Consider the following 17492-nt stretch of genomic DNA (forward strand, 5'->3'; position numbering starts at 1 on the left):
GATCGATCTGCGATCGGGTTACCATCAGCTGAGAGTCAGAGATTCAGACGTGTCTAAGACTGCCTTTAGAACACGGTATGGGCACTATGAGTTCTTGGTGATGCCCTTTGGGTTGACCAATGCTCCAGCAGTTTTTATGGATCTCATGCATCGTGTTTTCCAGCTGTATCTAGATCAGTTTGTCATTGTATTCATTGATGACATATTGATCTACTCGAGGAGCATTGAGGAGCATACACAGCATTTGCATACAGCCTTGCAAACTTTGAGGGAGCATCGACTGTTTGCAAAGTTCAGTAAGTGTGAGTTTTGGTTGGAGCAGGTGGCGTTTCTAGGCCACATTATTTCTAGAGATGAGATTGCAGTGGATCAGTCCAAGGTGCAGGCAGTGAGGGATTGGGGGATTCCAAAGAATGCTTCGGAGATTCGTAGCTTCTTGGGTTTAGCAGGATACTATAGGAAGTTCATCAAGGGTTTTTCCTCTATTGCAGTACCCTTGACTTCCTTAACCAAGAAGAACGCGAAGTATAGTTGGAGTCCAGATTGTCAGAGGAGCTTTGATCAGCTGAAGGATGCACTTACTTCAGCACCGGTGTTAGCTATGACAGTGCCACATGAGGAGTTAGTGGTGTACACCGACGCGTCCAAGCTTGGTTTGGGCGCAGTACTTATGCAGAGTGGCAGAGTTATCGCATATGCGTCGCGACAGTTGAAGATTCATGAGCAGAACTATCCGACGCATGATTTGGAGCTTGCAGCAGTGGTATTTGCGTTGAAAATCTGGAGGCACTATCTTTACGGCGAGAAGTGCAAGATTTTCACCGACCACAAGAGCCTCAAGTACTTCTTCACCCAGAAGGAGTTGAACATGAGGCAGCGCAGATGGCTTGAGCTTGTTAAGGACTATGACTGTGACATTAGCTACCATCCGGGTAAGGCTAATGTAGTGGCAGATGCTTTGAGTCGGAAGTCGTCAGTGGTATCATGTTTGACTGTGCAGTTACCACTACAGACCGAGATTCAGAGATTTGGTTTGGAGTGCTATCCGAGCGGCCATGCACCGAGCTTGTCAGTGTTGACGGTGCAGCCAGTTGTGAGAGATCGGATTAGAGAGGGACAGTCCACTGATGAGGAGCTACAGCGATGGAGACAGAGAGATGAGGCCAGAGGTAGTCTCTTGTATACAGTGGAGGATGGCATCGTTCAGTACCGTGGGAGGATGTGGGTACCGAACGTTGATCAGTTGAGAGCCGAGATTCTAGCAGAGGCTCATGCATCTCCGTACTCCATTCACCCCGGGAGTACGAAGATGTACCGAGACTTACAGTTATCGTATTGGTGGCCTGGGATGAAGAGTGACATCGGGAGAGTGGTGTCAGAGTGCTTGACTTGTCAGCAAGTCAAAGCAGAGCATCAGCGTCCAGCAGGACTTCTTAGACCTCTCCCTATTCCGGAATGGAAATGGGAGAATATTACGATGGACTTTGTAGTGGGCTTACCGAGGAGTACCAGAGGGTGTACAGCGATTTGGGTGATTGTGGATAGACTCACCAAGTCAGCTCATTTCTTGCCGGTAAGGACTACTTATACTTTGACACAGTATGCAGAGCTTTACATCAGAGAGATTGTTAGACTGCATGGCATACCAGTGTCTATCGTGTCAGACAGAGATCCGAGATTCACCTCAGCGTTTTGGAAGAGTCTGCACACAGCTTTGGGGACTAGACTCTTGTTCAGTACAGCTTTTCATCCCCAGACAGATGGTCAGTCCGAGAGAGTGATCCAGGTTCTCGAGGATCTTTTGAGAGCTTGTGTCATCGATTTTCGAGGATCTTGGGAGACTAGACTGCCATTAGTGGAGTTTACCTATAACAACAGCTTTCAGTCGTCTATAGGTATGGCTCCATATGCAGCACTTTATGGGAGGAGATGCAGATCTCCGGTGCATTGGGATGAGGTTGGAGAGAGGATTTTGTTGGGTCCAGAGATTGTGCAGCAGACAGCTGACATTGTGACGCAGATTCGAGACAGGATGAGGATAGCGCAGAGTCGGCAGAAGAGTTATGCAGATGCCAGACGACGCGATTTGGAGTTCGCGGTAGGTGATCACGTATTCTTGAAGGTGTCACCTATGAAGGGAGTAGCGCGTTTCGGGCGGAGAGGCAAGCTTAATCCGAGATACATAGGACCATTCGAGATCTTGGAGCGAGTTGGCACGTTGGCCTATCGTTTAGCTCTACCTCCAGGGCTAGCGGCAGTGCACAACGTTTTCCATGTATCCATGCTTCGGAGATATGTCTCCAATCCGTCGCATGTGTTGGATTTCGAGCCCTTACAGTTACCACCAGATCTTGTTTACGAGGAGAGACCAGTGCGGATTTTGGCTAGAGAGGAGCGGAGGCTTAGGACGCGGGTCATACCGATGGTCAGAGTCCAGTGGCTGAATCACTCGGAGGAGGAAGCTACTTGGGAGACCGAGGAGGATATGAGGACTCGCTACCCGGAGTTGTTCGGGTAAGTACTTTAATTTCGAGGACGAAATTCAATTTAAGGGGGGGAGAATTGTAACACCCGGTATTTTTAATTACATAAATCCGCCTGCATAATTAGGATATTTAATTATTTAAATTTATGATTTATGGGTTAAATAATTATGTGAATTATTTATGCATGATTTAATTTATTTTTTTAGCATTTAACCCATAATTAGTGGTTTTTATGATTTTTAGTATTTTATTATTTAATCGTGTAGACGGGACCGTGGACGGACGAGATGAAAACTTTCTAGCCAAATTATTTTATGAGCCTTTTTGGAGCCTTAAAATATTATTTTGAGTTTTATTATCTCAAAATTTTAAGTATTTAATTTTATTTAATTTTAGAGGTCATTTTTATCCAAAATTAGTCAAAATATTGACTTTTTAGTATTTTTAAAAATTCCCTACTCTAATATTTCGGGATTTATTTTTCCCATCAGATTACTTTTGTTATTAAGGATTTTTAAATAAGTGTTTTATGGTATAATATAATTCTAATTAAGTTATTATCCTAATTAAATTCTAATTAACCTAAAAAGCTAAACCTAAACTATCAAACCCTACGCCTCTCCTCCTCCATCAGCCGACACCCACCCCATCCATTCATCATCTTCTCCAATCGGTCTTCAGCCCTAAAACACCATAGGAGGTCGGTTTTCAAGGTTCCAAGCAAGCCGAAGTCGTCCTGTCGTCCCGAAGTCCTTCCTACGCGTGTTAAATCAATACCTACGGTGAAAGGCATGATCTTTTTCCCATTTTTACGCTATATCAGTATATATATCATGTAAGTTAAGGTAGACATCTAAATCTTTTAAGTATTTTTTCAAAAAAAAAATCGATTTAATGTTGTGCTTGTGCATTGTTCTTCGATTCTTTATGCATGCTCACGTTTTTCCTCTCCATGCTTGGTTCGGGGCTGAGGGTTCGGTCAGGTAAGGTCCTAGGGTGCCTAAGAATCGAGCCATGGCAGGGCTTTGGGCTGGGAAGGGCTCGGCCGAAGGGTTTCAAGCAAGAATGGTGTAGACGGCGCAGGCTAGGGTTTTGGGTTCAGGGGCTTCGGGTTTTTGGTTTGGTCGTGCATGGGGCTGGGGCCTGGTCAGGTTAGGTCCGCCCGGACGTGGGCTACGTTCGGGCGGCGACGCCCCGGCCAGGGACGGCCGGAGCCGGCCGGCAGCAGGCCAAGAAGGCCTGCTGCTCTCGGCCGAGGAGAATGGAGAAGGGGGCAATCGGGTTCTAGGGTTTCTAGTGGGTTCCGGGTCGGGTCTTGGGTCCGGGTCGGGTCTAAAATAATATGGGTTAAGTTAAGTGGGTCCGGGTCCGGGTTATTTTAGTTGGGCTCGGGTATTTTTATTTTTAAGTTTTTAAGTTAATTAGGAATTAAATGGGCTAATTAAATTCCCAAAAATTTAATTAGTTCCATTTAATTTATTTGGAGTCCATTAAATTATTTTGGGTTATTTTATTTATTTTTGGGCTTTTAATAATTTTTATTTAAATTTTTAAGTTGGCCAGAAATTTTTATGGGCTTGGGAGCCCATGAAAGTTATTGGGCCTAAGTTAGTCTTAATGGGCTTTGGTTGATTTATGGGCCAAGTCTTAAGTTAAGTTAATGGGCTTGAGTGTAGGGCCAGCAGTCCAGAACCATCCATGAGAAAATTGCATGTGTCCTGATTATATATTTAATTATTTTTATGCATTTAAGTTATTTTAATATTTATATGTTAGTAAGAAAAATTAAATTAAATATATATGAAGGACACACAATTTATTTAAGTACATGCATTCATGAAATCCATTTTTATGCTATGATTTAATTTCTATGGTTGAGCAAATAAAATATTTTAGGTAGAAATTGAAGTAGTGTGGCCATTTATGTATGGGCAGTTTCTGCCATTTATGTATGGGCAGTTTTCTGCCATTTATGTATGGGTGGTTCGCCACCAGCCTCGTACGATGGTTTCTTAGACTGATCAGTCGCACTATGGGTCACACTTACGGATAGGACCATTCGATGTTAAGAAAATAAATGCTCAACAACTCAAGTATGTATGTTATGTATTATGTTATTTATGTTTATTTAAGTAAGTTATGTTATGTAATTTTTAAGCATGCTCATTCATGTATATGTATGTATTAGTATTAAATTGATTTAAATTATTTTAAACCCTTGTTAGTATACATGTTGGGCCTCTAGGCTCACTACACTGATATGGTGCAGGTGAGTACGTAGAGGAGCAGGTTACTCCTACCGGTGGTGAGGACGTATGAGCAGCGCTGCAGTAGCCCCGTGACCGTGACAGCTTCTGAGTCACCGTGCTGATGTCTTATGATACATTTGTTATTATTTTCAAGAGTTGAGGGTTATGAATATTTTATTAAACATTTTTTTTTAGTGCATGCACACATTTTAACTATTTTATTTATGCAGTATATTTTTAATTCTAGGGTTGACTCAGATGTTTAATTATTTTAAAGAATGCATTTTTTAAGTATTTAATTGTTTATTTATTTAGTCATGTATTTATTTTAAATATTTTATCCTGTGCATATATGTATGGGCATATATGTACATATTATATTTAGTAGTAAAAAAAAAAAAAAAATTCCGCATATTTATTTATTATAGAGTTAGGGTCGTTTCAGCTAGACCAATGATTATGAGAACAAAACTCCCTATTTCTATATGGGGACATGCAATTTTACATGCTGCATCATTAATTCGCATCAGACCAAGTGCATATCATAAATTCTCCCCATTGCAGCTTGCATTTGGTAAAGAACCAAATATTTCTCATTTAAGAATTTTTGGATGTACGGTGTATGTGCCTATTGCACCACCTCAACGATAAAAAATGGGTCCTCAAAGAAAAATCGGTATTTATATCGGTTATGATAGCCCATCAATCATTCGATATCTTGAGCCTCAAACAGGAGATGTGTTTACAACACGTTTTGCTAATTGTCATTTTAATGAAGAAATCTTCCCAATGTTAAGGGGAGAAAAGAAACACATCGAAAAAGAAATCACATGGTATGTACCATCATTGTTACATTTGGATCCAATGACCAAACAATGTGAGAAAGATGTACAACAAATTGTACAATTGCAAAGAATTGCAAATCAAATGCCATATCCATTTGCAGACACAAAAGGGGTAAAAAATCATATATACACGCTGTAAATGCCCCTGCTCGAATTGAAATTCCAAAAAAACAAATTGAAGACACTCATGATGTCATAAAACGCTTGAAGCGTGGAAGGCCAGTCGGTTCCAAGGATAAAAATCATCGGAAAAAAAAAAGGCATAGAGAAACACGATGATCATAAAATAGAAAATGGTGTTCCAAAAGAAACACCCAGATGATGAAAATGTTCTGTCAGAACCAAAAACTGACGAGAATCGTGAAATCTCTATCAATTATATTAATACTGGAAAAATATGGAACCGAAAAGATATAGAAAATATTGATGAGATATTTTCTTATAATGTGGCATGTGACATCATAAATGAAAACTAGGATCATGAACCAAAATCCTTTGGTGAATGTAAAACTCGTTATGATTGGGCAAAATGGAAAGATGTCATCCAGGTTGAATTGGATTCGCTAAATAAACGCAATGTTTTTGGACCTATAGTCCTCACACCTGAAGGTGTAAAACCTGTTGGATACAAATGAGTTTTATTCGAAAGCGAAATGAGAAAAATGAAATAGTCGGATATAAAGCTAAACTTATTGCACAAGGTTTTTCTCAAAGGCCTGGAATTGATTATGAAGAAACGTATTCTCCTGTTATGGATGCAATTATGTTTCGATATTTGATTAGTTTGGCAGTCTCTGAAAATTTGGAAATGTGTCTGATGGATGTTGTTACGGCTTACTTATATGGATCACTTGATAGTGATATATATATGAAAATCCCTGAAGGATTTAAGATGCATGAAGCATAAAGTTCAAAACCCAGAGAATTTTATTCTGTAAAATTGCAAAGATCATTATATGGGTTGAAGCAATCCGGCCGAATGTGGTATAATCGGCTAAGTGATCACTTGATGAAAAAGAGATATGTAAATGATCCAATATGCCCTTGTGTTTTCATCAAGAAAACAACATCCGGATGTGTAATAATTGCTGTATATGTTGATGATTTAAACATCATTGGAACGAATAAAGAAATTCAAGAAGTTATGATGTACTTGAAGGAAGAATTTGAAATGAAGGATCTTGGAAAAACCAAGTACTGTCTGGGTTTGCAAATCGAACAAAAAGAATGTGGAATTTTTGTTCATCAGGAAAATTATACAGAAAAGATCCTTAAACATTTTAATATGGATAAATCAAATCTATTAAGTACTCCAATGGTTGTAAGATCATTAAACATAGAAAAAGATCCATTCTGTCTATGTGAGGATGATGAAGTTATTCTTGGTCCAGAAGTACCATATCTAAGTGTCATTGGTGCCCTTATGTATCTTGCAAATTGCACTAGACCTGATATATCTTTTGCTGTAAATTTATTGGCAAGATTCAGTTCATATCCAACAAAAAGGCACTGAAACGAAATTAAACATATATTTCGTTATCTACGAGGAACAACAGATTTGGGACTTTTGTACTCAAAAGACACCAATCAAAGTATCATTGGTTATGCTGATGCTGGATATTTATCTGATCCACATAAGGCACGTTCTCAAACCGGATATGTATTTACTCGTGGAGGCACCGCAATTTCTTGGCGTTCACAGAAACAAACACTCGTATTCATCAAATCACGCTGAGATTATTGCGCTACATGAAGCAAGCCGTGAATGTGTTTGGCTAAAATCAATGACACAACATATCCAAACTTCTTGTGGATTATCAGTAGACAAGAAGCCTGTGACGTTGTATGAAGACAATGCTGCATGTATTGTTCAAATGAAAGAAGGATACATCAAAAGTGACAGAACAAAACATATACCCCCAAAGTTCTTTGCCTACACTCAAGAGCTTGAAAAGAATAAAGATATTGATATCTGTTATATTCAATCAAGTGAGAACTCATCAGATCTCTTCACAAAGGCACTTCCCACGACGATATTCAGAAAACATATATACAACATTGGGATGCGCAATCTGCGGAATATGTGAAGAATCACTCATGTTAACATGAGGGAGAGTTTACGTGGCTGCACTCTTTTTCCCTTACTATGGTTTTTATCCCACTGGGTTTTTCCTAGTAAGGTTTTTAACGAGGCAGTATAAAACAAGTAATGAAGACAGTCATCATATCACGATCATCATCACAAGGGGGAGTGTTGAAAAATATTATTATTAATATTATGTTGAATATTGAATGTTGAATGTTGAATATTGAGTTGTAAAATGTGAAAAATTAGTGTGTGATGATGTAGATGATGATGTATTTATTTTTGGAATAATCTCAAATGTGGATCTATAAATAGGTCTTCATTTGTGATGAAAAATACAATTGAATTTGAGAGAATAAATTTAAAGTGTGGAGTTTGAAAATATTTTGAGTTTTTGAGTTTTATAAATTTTACTTTTTACAACAATAATTGATTAATAAAAAAAATTATTATTTTGTTTTTACCTCAATAAGTTCCGGATATTCTTCCGGACAAAAATCCAAAATTTTTTGGTTGAATAATTTAATTGGATTATTCTTTATTTATTTTGGATTTGTATTATCATATATATATTTTTTAAAAGAGGTATTATCATATATTTGGTAAAGTTGATTTTGCTCATAATTCATGATCTTGCTATCTTATTCCATCTAATAAAAGTAGAACATCTCATTAATGAAATTTTATTTAAAATTATAATTACGTTTTTATTATATTATTTTATTTTATTTATGAATATTTTTTATAAATTATTTAAAAAATTTTAATCCTATTATTACAGAAATAAGATAAGTAATTATTTTTGAAATGATATTTTAAATAAGTAAATATGAAATATCTTTAAAATGAATTAAATTTTTTATATTTATACTATTAATAAACCAGGATCCCCTGATTTAACTAATTTTTGGTGAAACATTTTTTAATTTTCAGAAATATCCTTAATTTGTTTATTTTTTACACTTTTTTAACTCTTTTTTTTTAAAATTATTTTTCACATTTTTTCTTGTCACGATTCACAAAATCACCGAAAACTATTTTTTTTAAACCAAAAATCATGATTTTATTGTTTAAAGTTATATAAAACTCTACTAAATTTATTTTAATATTTTGTGAACACATGGTTGCTATTAGTATCTAATGTTATTCATATCTATCTTAAAAATAATATAAAAATTGCTTAACCTACAAGAAAAATACAATATCAAATTAGTTTCTCATAAACCGTATCTTGGATAATGTTTAGAAAAAGCTGATCATCAATTTTTCAATGATTGATGAAACCCACCACGGTCACCGTTAGATGTGTTTACAATTTGATTAACCATCCGAATCGATTCAAAATTAAAAATTCGATTTGAACCGAAAATTAAAAGGTAAATTCTGTTCGGTTTTTCTTTTTTAGTTTTTCGAATTTTCGGTTCATTTTTTTTTGGTTCGGTCAACCGAACTGAAAATCAATTTTTTTAAAAAAATCAATTTTATATTTTAAAACTAGTTTTTATTTATTTTTATCAATATTAAATAAATAATAAATAAACAAATAAAAATTAAAAAACTAAAAATTCGATTGAACCGAAATTCAAACCGAAAAACCAAATTTTTTTCGGTTTTTAACCGAACCGTGAAATTCAATTCGGTTTTCGGTTTCGTATTTCGGATGAATTTCGGTTCGGATTAAATGAACACCCCTAGTCACTTTCATGACACGTTTTATGATATTTCTCAATATTTCCTAAGAATAATAAAATTAAATCATTCACGAACTTGAACCATAAATTATCCGATACTTGAGTTCACACCAGACAAGTTATGCTCAACTTCGACCTTGAAGTTAAAATACTTAATATTAAACAAAAAGAAAAGACAATAAAACAGCAAACCACACATTTTTATAATCTTTACATTGCCATAAATCATAATATATACGATACAATTTTCGTACGAAAACTATTTCTAATTATAACCATGTTTATCTATTTCTAAAATCTTTAAACATTAATCTAATTCCAACAAACAATGAGATTTGAAGTAAAGGAAAAATAAGTCGAAGGAATCGAAATAATTGGAACCCATATCATATGTCCGTCAATATTAGCGATGACACAACTACAACATAAGCAATAAAGAAAAAGATTGCTATCTGCAAGAGAAACTTTGGATTGTCCCTCATATTTGGAGATGTAACAGCCCTGTGAAACAGAAACCAAGCAACTCAATAACTGAACGGAAAGTTAGCAGGTGATTAGGTGCAAGGAATTGAGCAGATATCGAGATTACCTAGCAACGCGCTGAGAGAGCCGATGGAAGGGCATGCTTTGGATGAACACGATACCGGGACCAGTTAGAACAGCTGTTACTAGATTGTCGCCCTGAATAGATAGATGTGTGACTAATTAACAGCGCTTCGAAAACATAGAATAGAAATTACAATATCTTCACGTGAAATGGAAAATATGCAGGCTACAACAATTTTTATCTTCTATTTCAGCATTTTATTTTATATCATGTCCCATAAGGCATGCATGTATATATCCAATCCAAATCATTTTTAATTTATTTAGGACAAAAACCATCCTGCTACATTCATGATCATGAAACAGGAAATGGAAAATCAAATGGTACTGGTACAGAAGCGTGAGGAAAATAGGTGGGCAAACGGAATGTATCTGAAGAAAATTGCTTTCAACTAGTGTCAGAAACATAGTATGAAAAGTAAAAGTAGCATGAGAACTAAATAAATATGAATGAAAAACCTAGTCTTGTTCATCAAACAATAAAGAACAGGCAACAAGGAAAACTTGAAATCTGGAGAAAGACAAGTATGTCTCAAAATCATTCTCGAACTAACAAGTTCTGACAACTTCAGAAAACATTTGCTCGGAATTACACTTCAGAAAATTCATATCACCCAGGGCAACTCATAGTGGTGCATGTACTGATATACAAATAGCTATCACAACCTTAACCAAGAATCTGAAGGCATTCACATTATATTTAACCTAATCCACTTACTTTCTGTATGGAGTTGGATTGATGTAACATTCAAATGATGTCCGAATTATGTAATAAGAGAAGTTTTAAACCGGAGGTTTTGTTGTTGATGCATAGCCACACACTAAGTTATATAGAATTCCAGTGACATTAAGCATCATGTTTAAGTTATTAAAGCTGCATGGTATCCTCGCTACCACAGTACAGTAATTTGCAAAGCAGTCGTAAGTTGTAAGCTATTCTCTCGAAATAATCTCCCGGGCTCAATTTCATAGAATAATAAACTTCATATCTATCCACATACTTCTGAGTCCTGCTGCAACCTCATGCCAAACACTATCAACAATTGAGCACGACAAAGAGACTGAACCCGGACGTACAAAATCTAAAATAGTGAAAAGATAATGCTTTCTAGTAATGTTTTCATAATTAAAAATAATCCTGATAATGCCTATCTCTGCCTTCTGTATTCACCACAACCTCCTTACAACCAAATCTTGTTCCTGTTTCATCCATGTGATGGCATATATTTCAACAACAAAGGAAAATAAAGAATAATTTTAGAGTAGGGAATATTTTAGGAGGCAAAGCAATACCCCCTTCAGCATCAATGATTAATCATATTGAGGAAGCTTGTGAAGAAAACATGTGGCATGACCAAGTTTTTGCTTTCTCTAAGGTTATTTTCTAAGGTTTGTTTCAAGAATATTACTGGTTAAGGTTCTACTTGTTTCAATTGAAGTAGAGAAAGCAAAAACTTGGAAATAAACAAATCAATGTCATCCAAAAAAATTCAGGCTACAGGAAATGATGCAAATAATACTCACCCCAAAAATCACCCTTCTCATAGGACCATTATACTTTATTTGTACATTGACCGATCCTGAAACTGCAACAATGCTCGACACATCAACTGCGAGCACTTCTCCCACCTCAAGATTCTTCTGCACGACTGAAAACCAGCAGGCAAGGGACAACAATTAGACAAAAGCCACAGGAACAGAACCTAAGCAATTACACTAAGATTTGTCAATACTATAATTGCCTCTTCCATATAGCAATATCGAGTTGAACGTAACGACCAGAAAACTAAAAAGCCTCTCAAATAAAATCAGTCTTCATTCTTGTGCATTGAAATGGAGTTGGCCTATACCAAAGTTCTTAACGAGAAATAAAATTCTTCATGTAAAAAACATAATATTCATAATTGAATGACTTCAGTTTGATTCACTATCATCCAAAATCAGTAATCTGGGATACGAAGTCATGTTTCTATTCCTTAAAATAAATTGACATCAAATCAAGTTGGTACAAGCTTAAGAAATGCTAGACTTCTTCTGATTTTATTTTATTATTAATTTTTTTAACCAAAAAAGTCAAGATCTCTCCTAATTTATTGTGCAAAAAGACCAACTCTAAAAAGTAATCAAATTCTAAATTTAGTGCAGACTTACATGTCATTGAGTTACTGGATAATATATCAGGCTTTCTCAAAGAACAAAACCGGTTTAAGGTTAAAACAGAAGCTGAAACACTTCACTGTTCTCAACATACAAATATGTCAGCCAAAAGTTTTAGCCATGATTAAGTCACGTTTGTAACATTTTCCTCCCAAGTCCCAACAGTTTGAGTCTAGCTATCCAGCAGATGTGACTGATGAGCTCAAAGACAACATCACCACTTAATTTAATTATCATCTTGCTCCCTCTTTATCTCTCGTACACAATTAGTTCAGGGCAGGGATGTCAGGAGTCAACTATTTGTAGTTGTCACTTCGGATAATGCGTGAATAACTTAATAATCTTTCCATAAAGGAGAATCGGGAGGACCAAAACTGTCAAAGAATATAAATTTCACATCGACTAGATTCAAACAACTTCATCATACGGAGTGGGAAGGCTACAATTCCTTGAAAAACCTTATTCTCATTGAAACAATTGCAATTTAGAGAGGCATACCAGAACCACCACCGGTTACGAATGCAAGTCCTCGGCCAGATATTTTTTGCCTTAAAAATCCCTGCCAGTTGTGAATCCTATTTGTCATATGAGTGACATACAATAAGCTTAAAAGGCAAGAAAACAAGCCACCTCACCTCAGCACTAGTAATAACATTGCGTGCCCTCGGATCAACTGTATTATTCACTTTGACATCATTAATCGAGCAAAGAAATGCATCTGGCTACAAATGCAGCAAGTCAAGTTATACTATCAATCAATAAGCAGAATTTGTCCAATAAAAAGGAAGGAGATTAGGCAAGAGATATTCAAATCCACATCAGATTAAATAATCCATACCTGACACAGCATTTCACCACCAAATAATGCCAAATCAATCTGCATATCAAACACATATCAGAAAAAGAAAAACCGAACAGAGTATTGTGCTAATTCTAACAAACAACATCATTCCCCAGCAAATAATTTCTTGATGATAAAACAGACCGGGAGAATTCTCGATAGAGTTGGTGCAGCTATTCCCACAAATCCATCTGTCAAACCAATATTGTGAAGAACGATGCTTGTAACAGTCTTTCCAAAAAGCCACTGCCATACAAATGCTTCATTTTCAGGCATATAGACATTTTCCATTTGGATAGAACCAGACATGTAGCACATGGAACCTGCAACAGATCAATCTAATATAAGCAATGCGCTGCAAAATGATTACAGAAAATAAGTTAAACAATTACATTAAAAAAATTAGCAGCAGTACTATTATGTTTACACCAAAAGTTTTTTAGAATGACCAAATGCAAACAAGCATCTTTCAAACAGAATTATTTTTCCGAAAAATTGAATTATAAACTAAAAAGGGCTGATAATACAATTGTGCAAGTCTCGTTTATGATGAAAGCTGTGCTGTACCATACACAAAAGTACATTCTAACCCTTGCTCAGGTTTGGGGTATTTGATTAGTCTGCTCATTTTCATTCTCTTCTAATGGAACCAATTCTAATCAGTTTCAATGCAGCAATGCAACATGACGAAGGAGATATGATAACCTTGGCAGACATAACGAAGTTGCATTCATCTCTTTTTGCGAAGAGAGAGGGCCATGAAAGAAAGGATGAAAATGAAAAAAACATAATGGCTGACTGGAGAAAGTGAAATGAAGATAATCCAAATTTTCATCATCCCACACAGAGATCAATACTTTAACATGCGAATTCTCAATACGTGGAAATGACTGAGAAGCATATAAACATAATAAGTTAATCTTACAGCCACAAGTTCACAAAAATCGTGTATGTAGCCAAAAAGCAAACTTTTAAGCTAGTAAAGGATATACTTTATTAAATTCTAAATTAAAATTTGGGAGCCACTCGATCAACAACCTTGTACATGATGAACAGATTCAATCATTTCCTAATTAATCCACCTTTTCTGACTAAAATCAGATTCGATGATGAAAATGCATTACTTTAATCATGTTGAACGAAAGTTAAGATATGTTAATATATTTCACAATGTGAATACAACCCTACAGAATTGAATCTGCTTAACAAATATCAAAACACAAATTTTGAGTAAATAAACTTCAATATGAAAATATCTTAAGTTTGATATGGCGTCCTTACCAACAAAACTTTGCAGAAAGGTGAAATATTAGGGCCAGGAATAAAATTGGGTATGCATAATTTTAGGCAAGTACATGGAAGACCTCAAGTAAGAGAAAGTACACCCATTGAGCTTGAACTACCATGTGATTGCACTACCAACAGAAGAGAAGTAACAGCATACCAGGCTTCGCAATAATCTTTTCTTGTGGCTTCAACATGATCTAGAGAGGAGAAGAAAAAGAGAACGCCGACTAAATTAAATGTGAAGTTTCTTCTGTAACAACAGAGTAAATATAGACATTTTACAATTACCTGAACTATCTGAGCTTCGCCGCCCAAAATCTGAAAAGGTGTTACAGCATCTTGTGGGCTCTGAAACAACAATATTTAAACATGCGCGATGAAGTAAGCTCCAAATGAAAAAGGAAAGCTGAGTCGGTTATAGAACTACAAGTAAGACAACTTGGCTGTTTTTTCACATTCTACAGGAACATATGTGTTTTCCTTGCGTCCCAAACCAATGGTTTCATATTTACAAGCAAGTGCATAACAGGCACAATAAGCACATGGTCTTCCACTAAAACGGTTTTTATATCAAAGCCCTGAAACAACAGATGGCCTGAGGGAATGATCCGGGAATGAAGAACCTCTTTTTTCGCCATTCCTATAAATATTCAAATTAAATTTTCTACAATGAACGGCAATCATGTAATCAAATTGTCAACGCATGCGTACATGTATAAATTATGAAACACCGCTTTAATACAAAAGATACACCAAGCCCACAAAACTTGAAATCAGTTAATAGTATTAGTACCTTAAATTAGCCAAAAATATTTAGTCCACATAAAAACGCGCCATGAAATAAACATCCCAAAAAAGGACCAATGCCATTTCAAATAATCCTATATCACTTGTTAATTGTTATGATATCCTTTTACCAAATCCCTTGTGAAATAGTTGGCCTACCTATAATCAATAACGAGTATAGTACCTGCAAATATTACCAATCTCTAAATTGAAAATTCAAATGCATTTATTACTCTAAGTTTCTCGACTTTGAGCAAGAACAAATACTCCAAAGAAGAAACGCTTTTTATTGAATTCCTGTCTTCACTATTTCTTCATTTTCCATTCTCCTTTGCTTTATACAAAGGCAATAACAGTCAGAAAGATATAATCTTTGCATCACTCACCGAATAATATTACAAGTTCAAAATTGATTACACATCTCTTACTTTATTAGTATTATAACCAGACTCATTAGGTGACAAGGCAGTTATAATAGAAACGATTTCCAATTCAGCACCCACCATCAAAATTCAAAATCATGGAATCAAAGTAAGCACAAAGTCAAGATTCATTCGGTAATATCTCCATGTGGCAATAATTCTAATGTAAATGTGCCCCCAATTCATCACAAGGAAATTTGAAACACTTCACCACTGTCTCTGTTATCTAGCATTTGTAGTAGCATGTAGTGTAATCGGAGTGTCCTAGCATAATGCCACAACACGCAAACATCTAGTTTTGCCGGCTAAGTGCTAGGCATGCTTCGTTGTAAGTAATCACCGCATTTAGTTGTCTATCAATGAACAATGAAACAGACTCTCACAGTTAAACAACTGCGAAGAGAGATACGCACAGAAAATTAAGTCCACTGGAAGAATGCCAGCTAATTTGAAGCATATTCTCACAAACCCTTACTAAAAAATTTAATTCAACAGTGCTCAAACTGATATTGCTATCCCACAACATCCCTCAACGACAGAAATCACAGAATGACTGACAAGCTTAGAAAACACACCTACATTCTAGAAGAATACTTACATCATCAAACCTTCACTAAAAAGAGAAAGCAAGTCTTAGCAGCTGTCAGTAAATTCCCTCAGAATCATCGAAAACACGTGCAATTAAGATGATTGACCCAAAAAATTCAAACCAACAGGTGCATAACTCACAATCGTAGATAAAATAACCATTCTCACATCAAAATTCACACATTCTACGCATAAATAAATAATAACACTACCTGATAAACAAAAGGTTGAAAAGGTGTTGAAAAGAATGGCGCGGCCATTGACGCCGAGGGGTTGGGATCGGAGCGGACAATATGCAGATCACGGGATTAAAATGAATACTTCGTTCTTCAATATTTTCGTTTCTTCTCAAGGGTTTTATATTTATAATTTTATTATTATTATTGTTAATTATTAATTTATAAACTTTATTTACCAAATTTGTCCTCGGAACTCGTGTCGAATATACCGTTCTCAATGAAGTACGCGGTGGTAATTTGATAATTTCGCAAGCATCCCTTGGTTTATTTAAGCGTACGGCGTGGTTTCATACCGCCATCTGCATACGTGCCGGTATTTTATTGGCCACATAACCAAATTAGACGTGGAGGGTCCGGATGTTGATCCAATGCAAAGTGGTGAAAACCTATAGTTTTACAGATGTATAATATTAATACTAAAAAATATTACAGCTTAGAATAATAATTGAAATTTAGAAAATACAAAAATTTTACAGGGAAAAAATTGGTTGGGTGATGTTACATGTACATGGAGGGTTACACGTTGGATTACACGTTGCACTTGAAATTATATAAATATCATTAATTTATTTTGAAAAGAATTTTTTCAAATTAAGTGGAGGGATAATATTGTAATTTCATGTGCATTGTATAACCCAACGTGTAACCCTCTATGTACATGTAAAATTTTCCAAATTGGTAAATGAGCTGACTGGTTAATATCAAAGTTAATATTTATTTAACTAATATAGTTTGCAAGTTAATACTTCGAGATTTCAGATTTCGGTCATTAGAAGAAAAAAAATATTAGTATACATGTCCAGTCATAAATTTTGTAAAAACTCGATTGGAAAGGACGGTAATAAATGACAGTGACAGTAACATAATTGGGGGTTTTTCTATGCTCTACCGGGTGAAATTCACCCGGTAGATCTTGGCCGTTCATGGCCCGGGTCCCACATACAGGGGCGGGCCCCACACACAAATTGTGTGAGGTTTGGGGCCATGAATGGTGGATGTTGCACCGGGTAAAATTTACCCGGTGCAGCATAGAATGACCAATTTTTGCTAATAAGGTTTATCGTAGGTGTTTCTTAAAAAAAAATTATTGTGGGTGCATTAAAAAAAATTTATCGTGGGTGCAACTTATTATTATTATTTTTACTATGGTTATCTAGGAACTCTAATTTAGGCAATGAATAAGTCTTAATGTTAAAGTGTGTTGCATAC

The 17492-nt window shown here is 35.8% G+C and overlaps 1 protein-coding gene across 1 annotated transcript; it reads right to left on the bottom strand.

The window, feature by feature from the left end:
• Positions 1-9542: 9542 nt before the first annotated feature.
• Positions 9543-16391, bottom strand: LOC140873743 (uncharacterized). Its single transcript, XM_073276978.1, has 10 exons — positions 16257-16391; positions 14537-14596; positions 14406-14445; positions 13106-13284; positions 12959-12997; positions 12756-12842; positions 12619-12679; positions 11488-11612; positions 9947-10038; positions 9543-9858 (listed from the first exon to the last, which is right to left on the bottom strand). Exons 1-10 carry the CDS (start codon positions 16302-16304, stop codon positions 9744-9746), a joined length of 846 nt encoding a protein of 281 aa, XP_073133079.1. The 5' UTR covers positions 16305-16391; the 3' UTR covers positions 9543-9743.
• Positions 16392-17492: the final 1101 nt, after the last annotated feature.

Source organism: Henckelia pumila, unplaced genomic scaffold (genome assembly GCF_033568475.1).
Source record: "Henckelia pumila isolate YLH828 unplaced genomic scaffold, ASM3356847v2 CTG_80:::fragment_1, whole genome shotgun sequence".
NCBI lineage: Eukaryota > Viridiplantae > Streptophyta > Magnoliopsida > Lamiales > Gesneriaceae > Henckelia > Henckelia pumila.

What these genes read in the sequence shown, in the direction of transcription:
- LOC140873743 (XM_073276978.1), bottom strand. Translation starts at nt 16,304, where the DNA reads ATGGCCGCGCCATTCTTTTCAACACCTTTTCAACCTTTTGTTTATCAG. An exon ending in TTCAACCTTTTGTTTATCAG is followed by an intron (nt 14,597 to 16,256) that starts GTAGTGTTATTA and finishes TTGTTGTTTCAG; the next exon opens with AGCCCACAAGATGCTGTAAC. An exon ending in GCGAAGCTCAGATAGTTCAG is followed by an intron (nt 14,446 to 14,536) that starts GTAATTGTAAAA and finishes TCTCCTCTCTAG; the next exon opens with ATCATGTTGAAGCCACAAGA.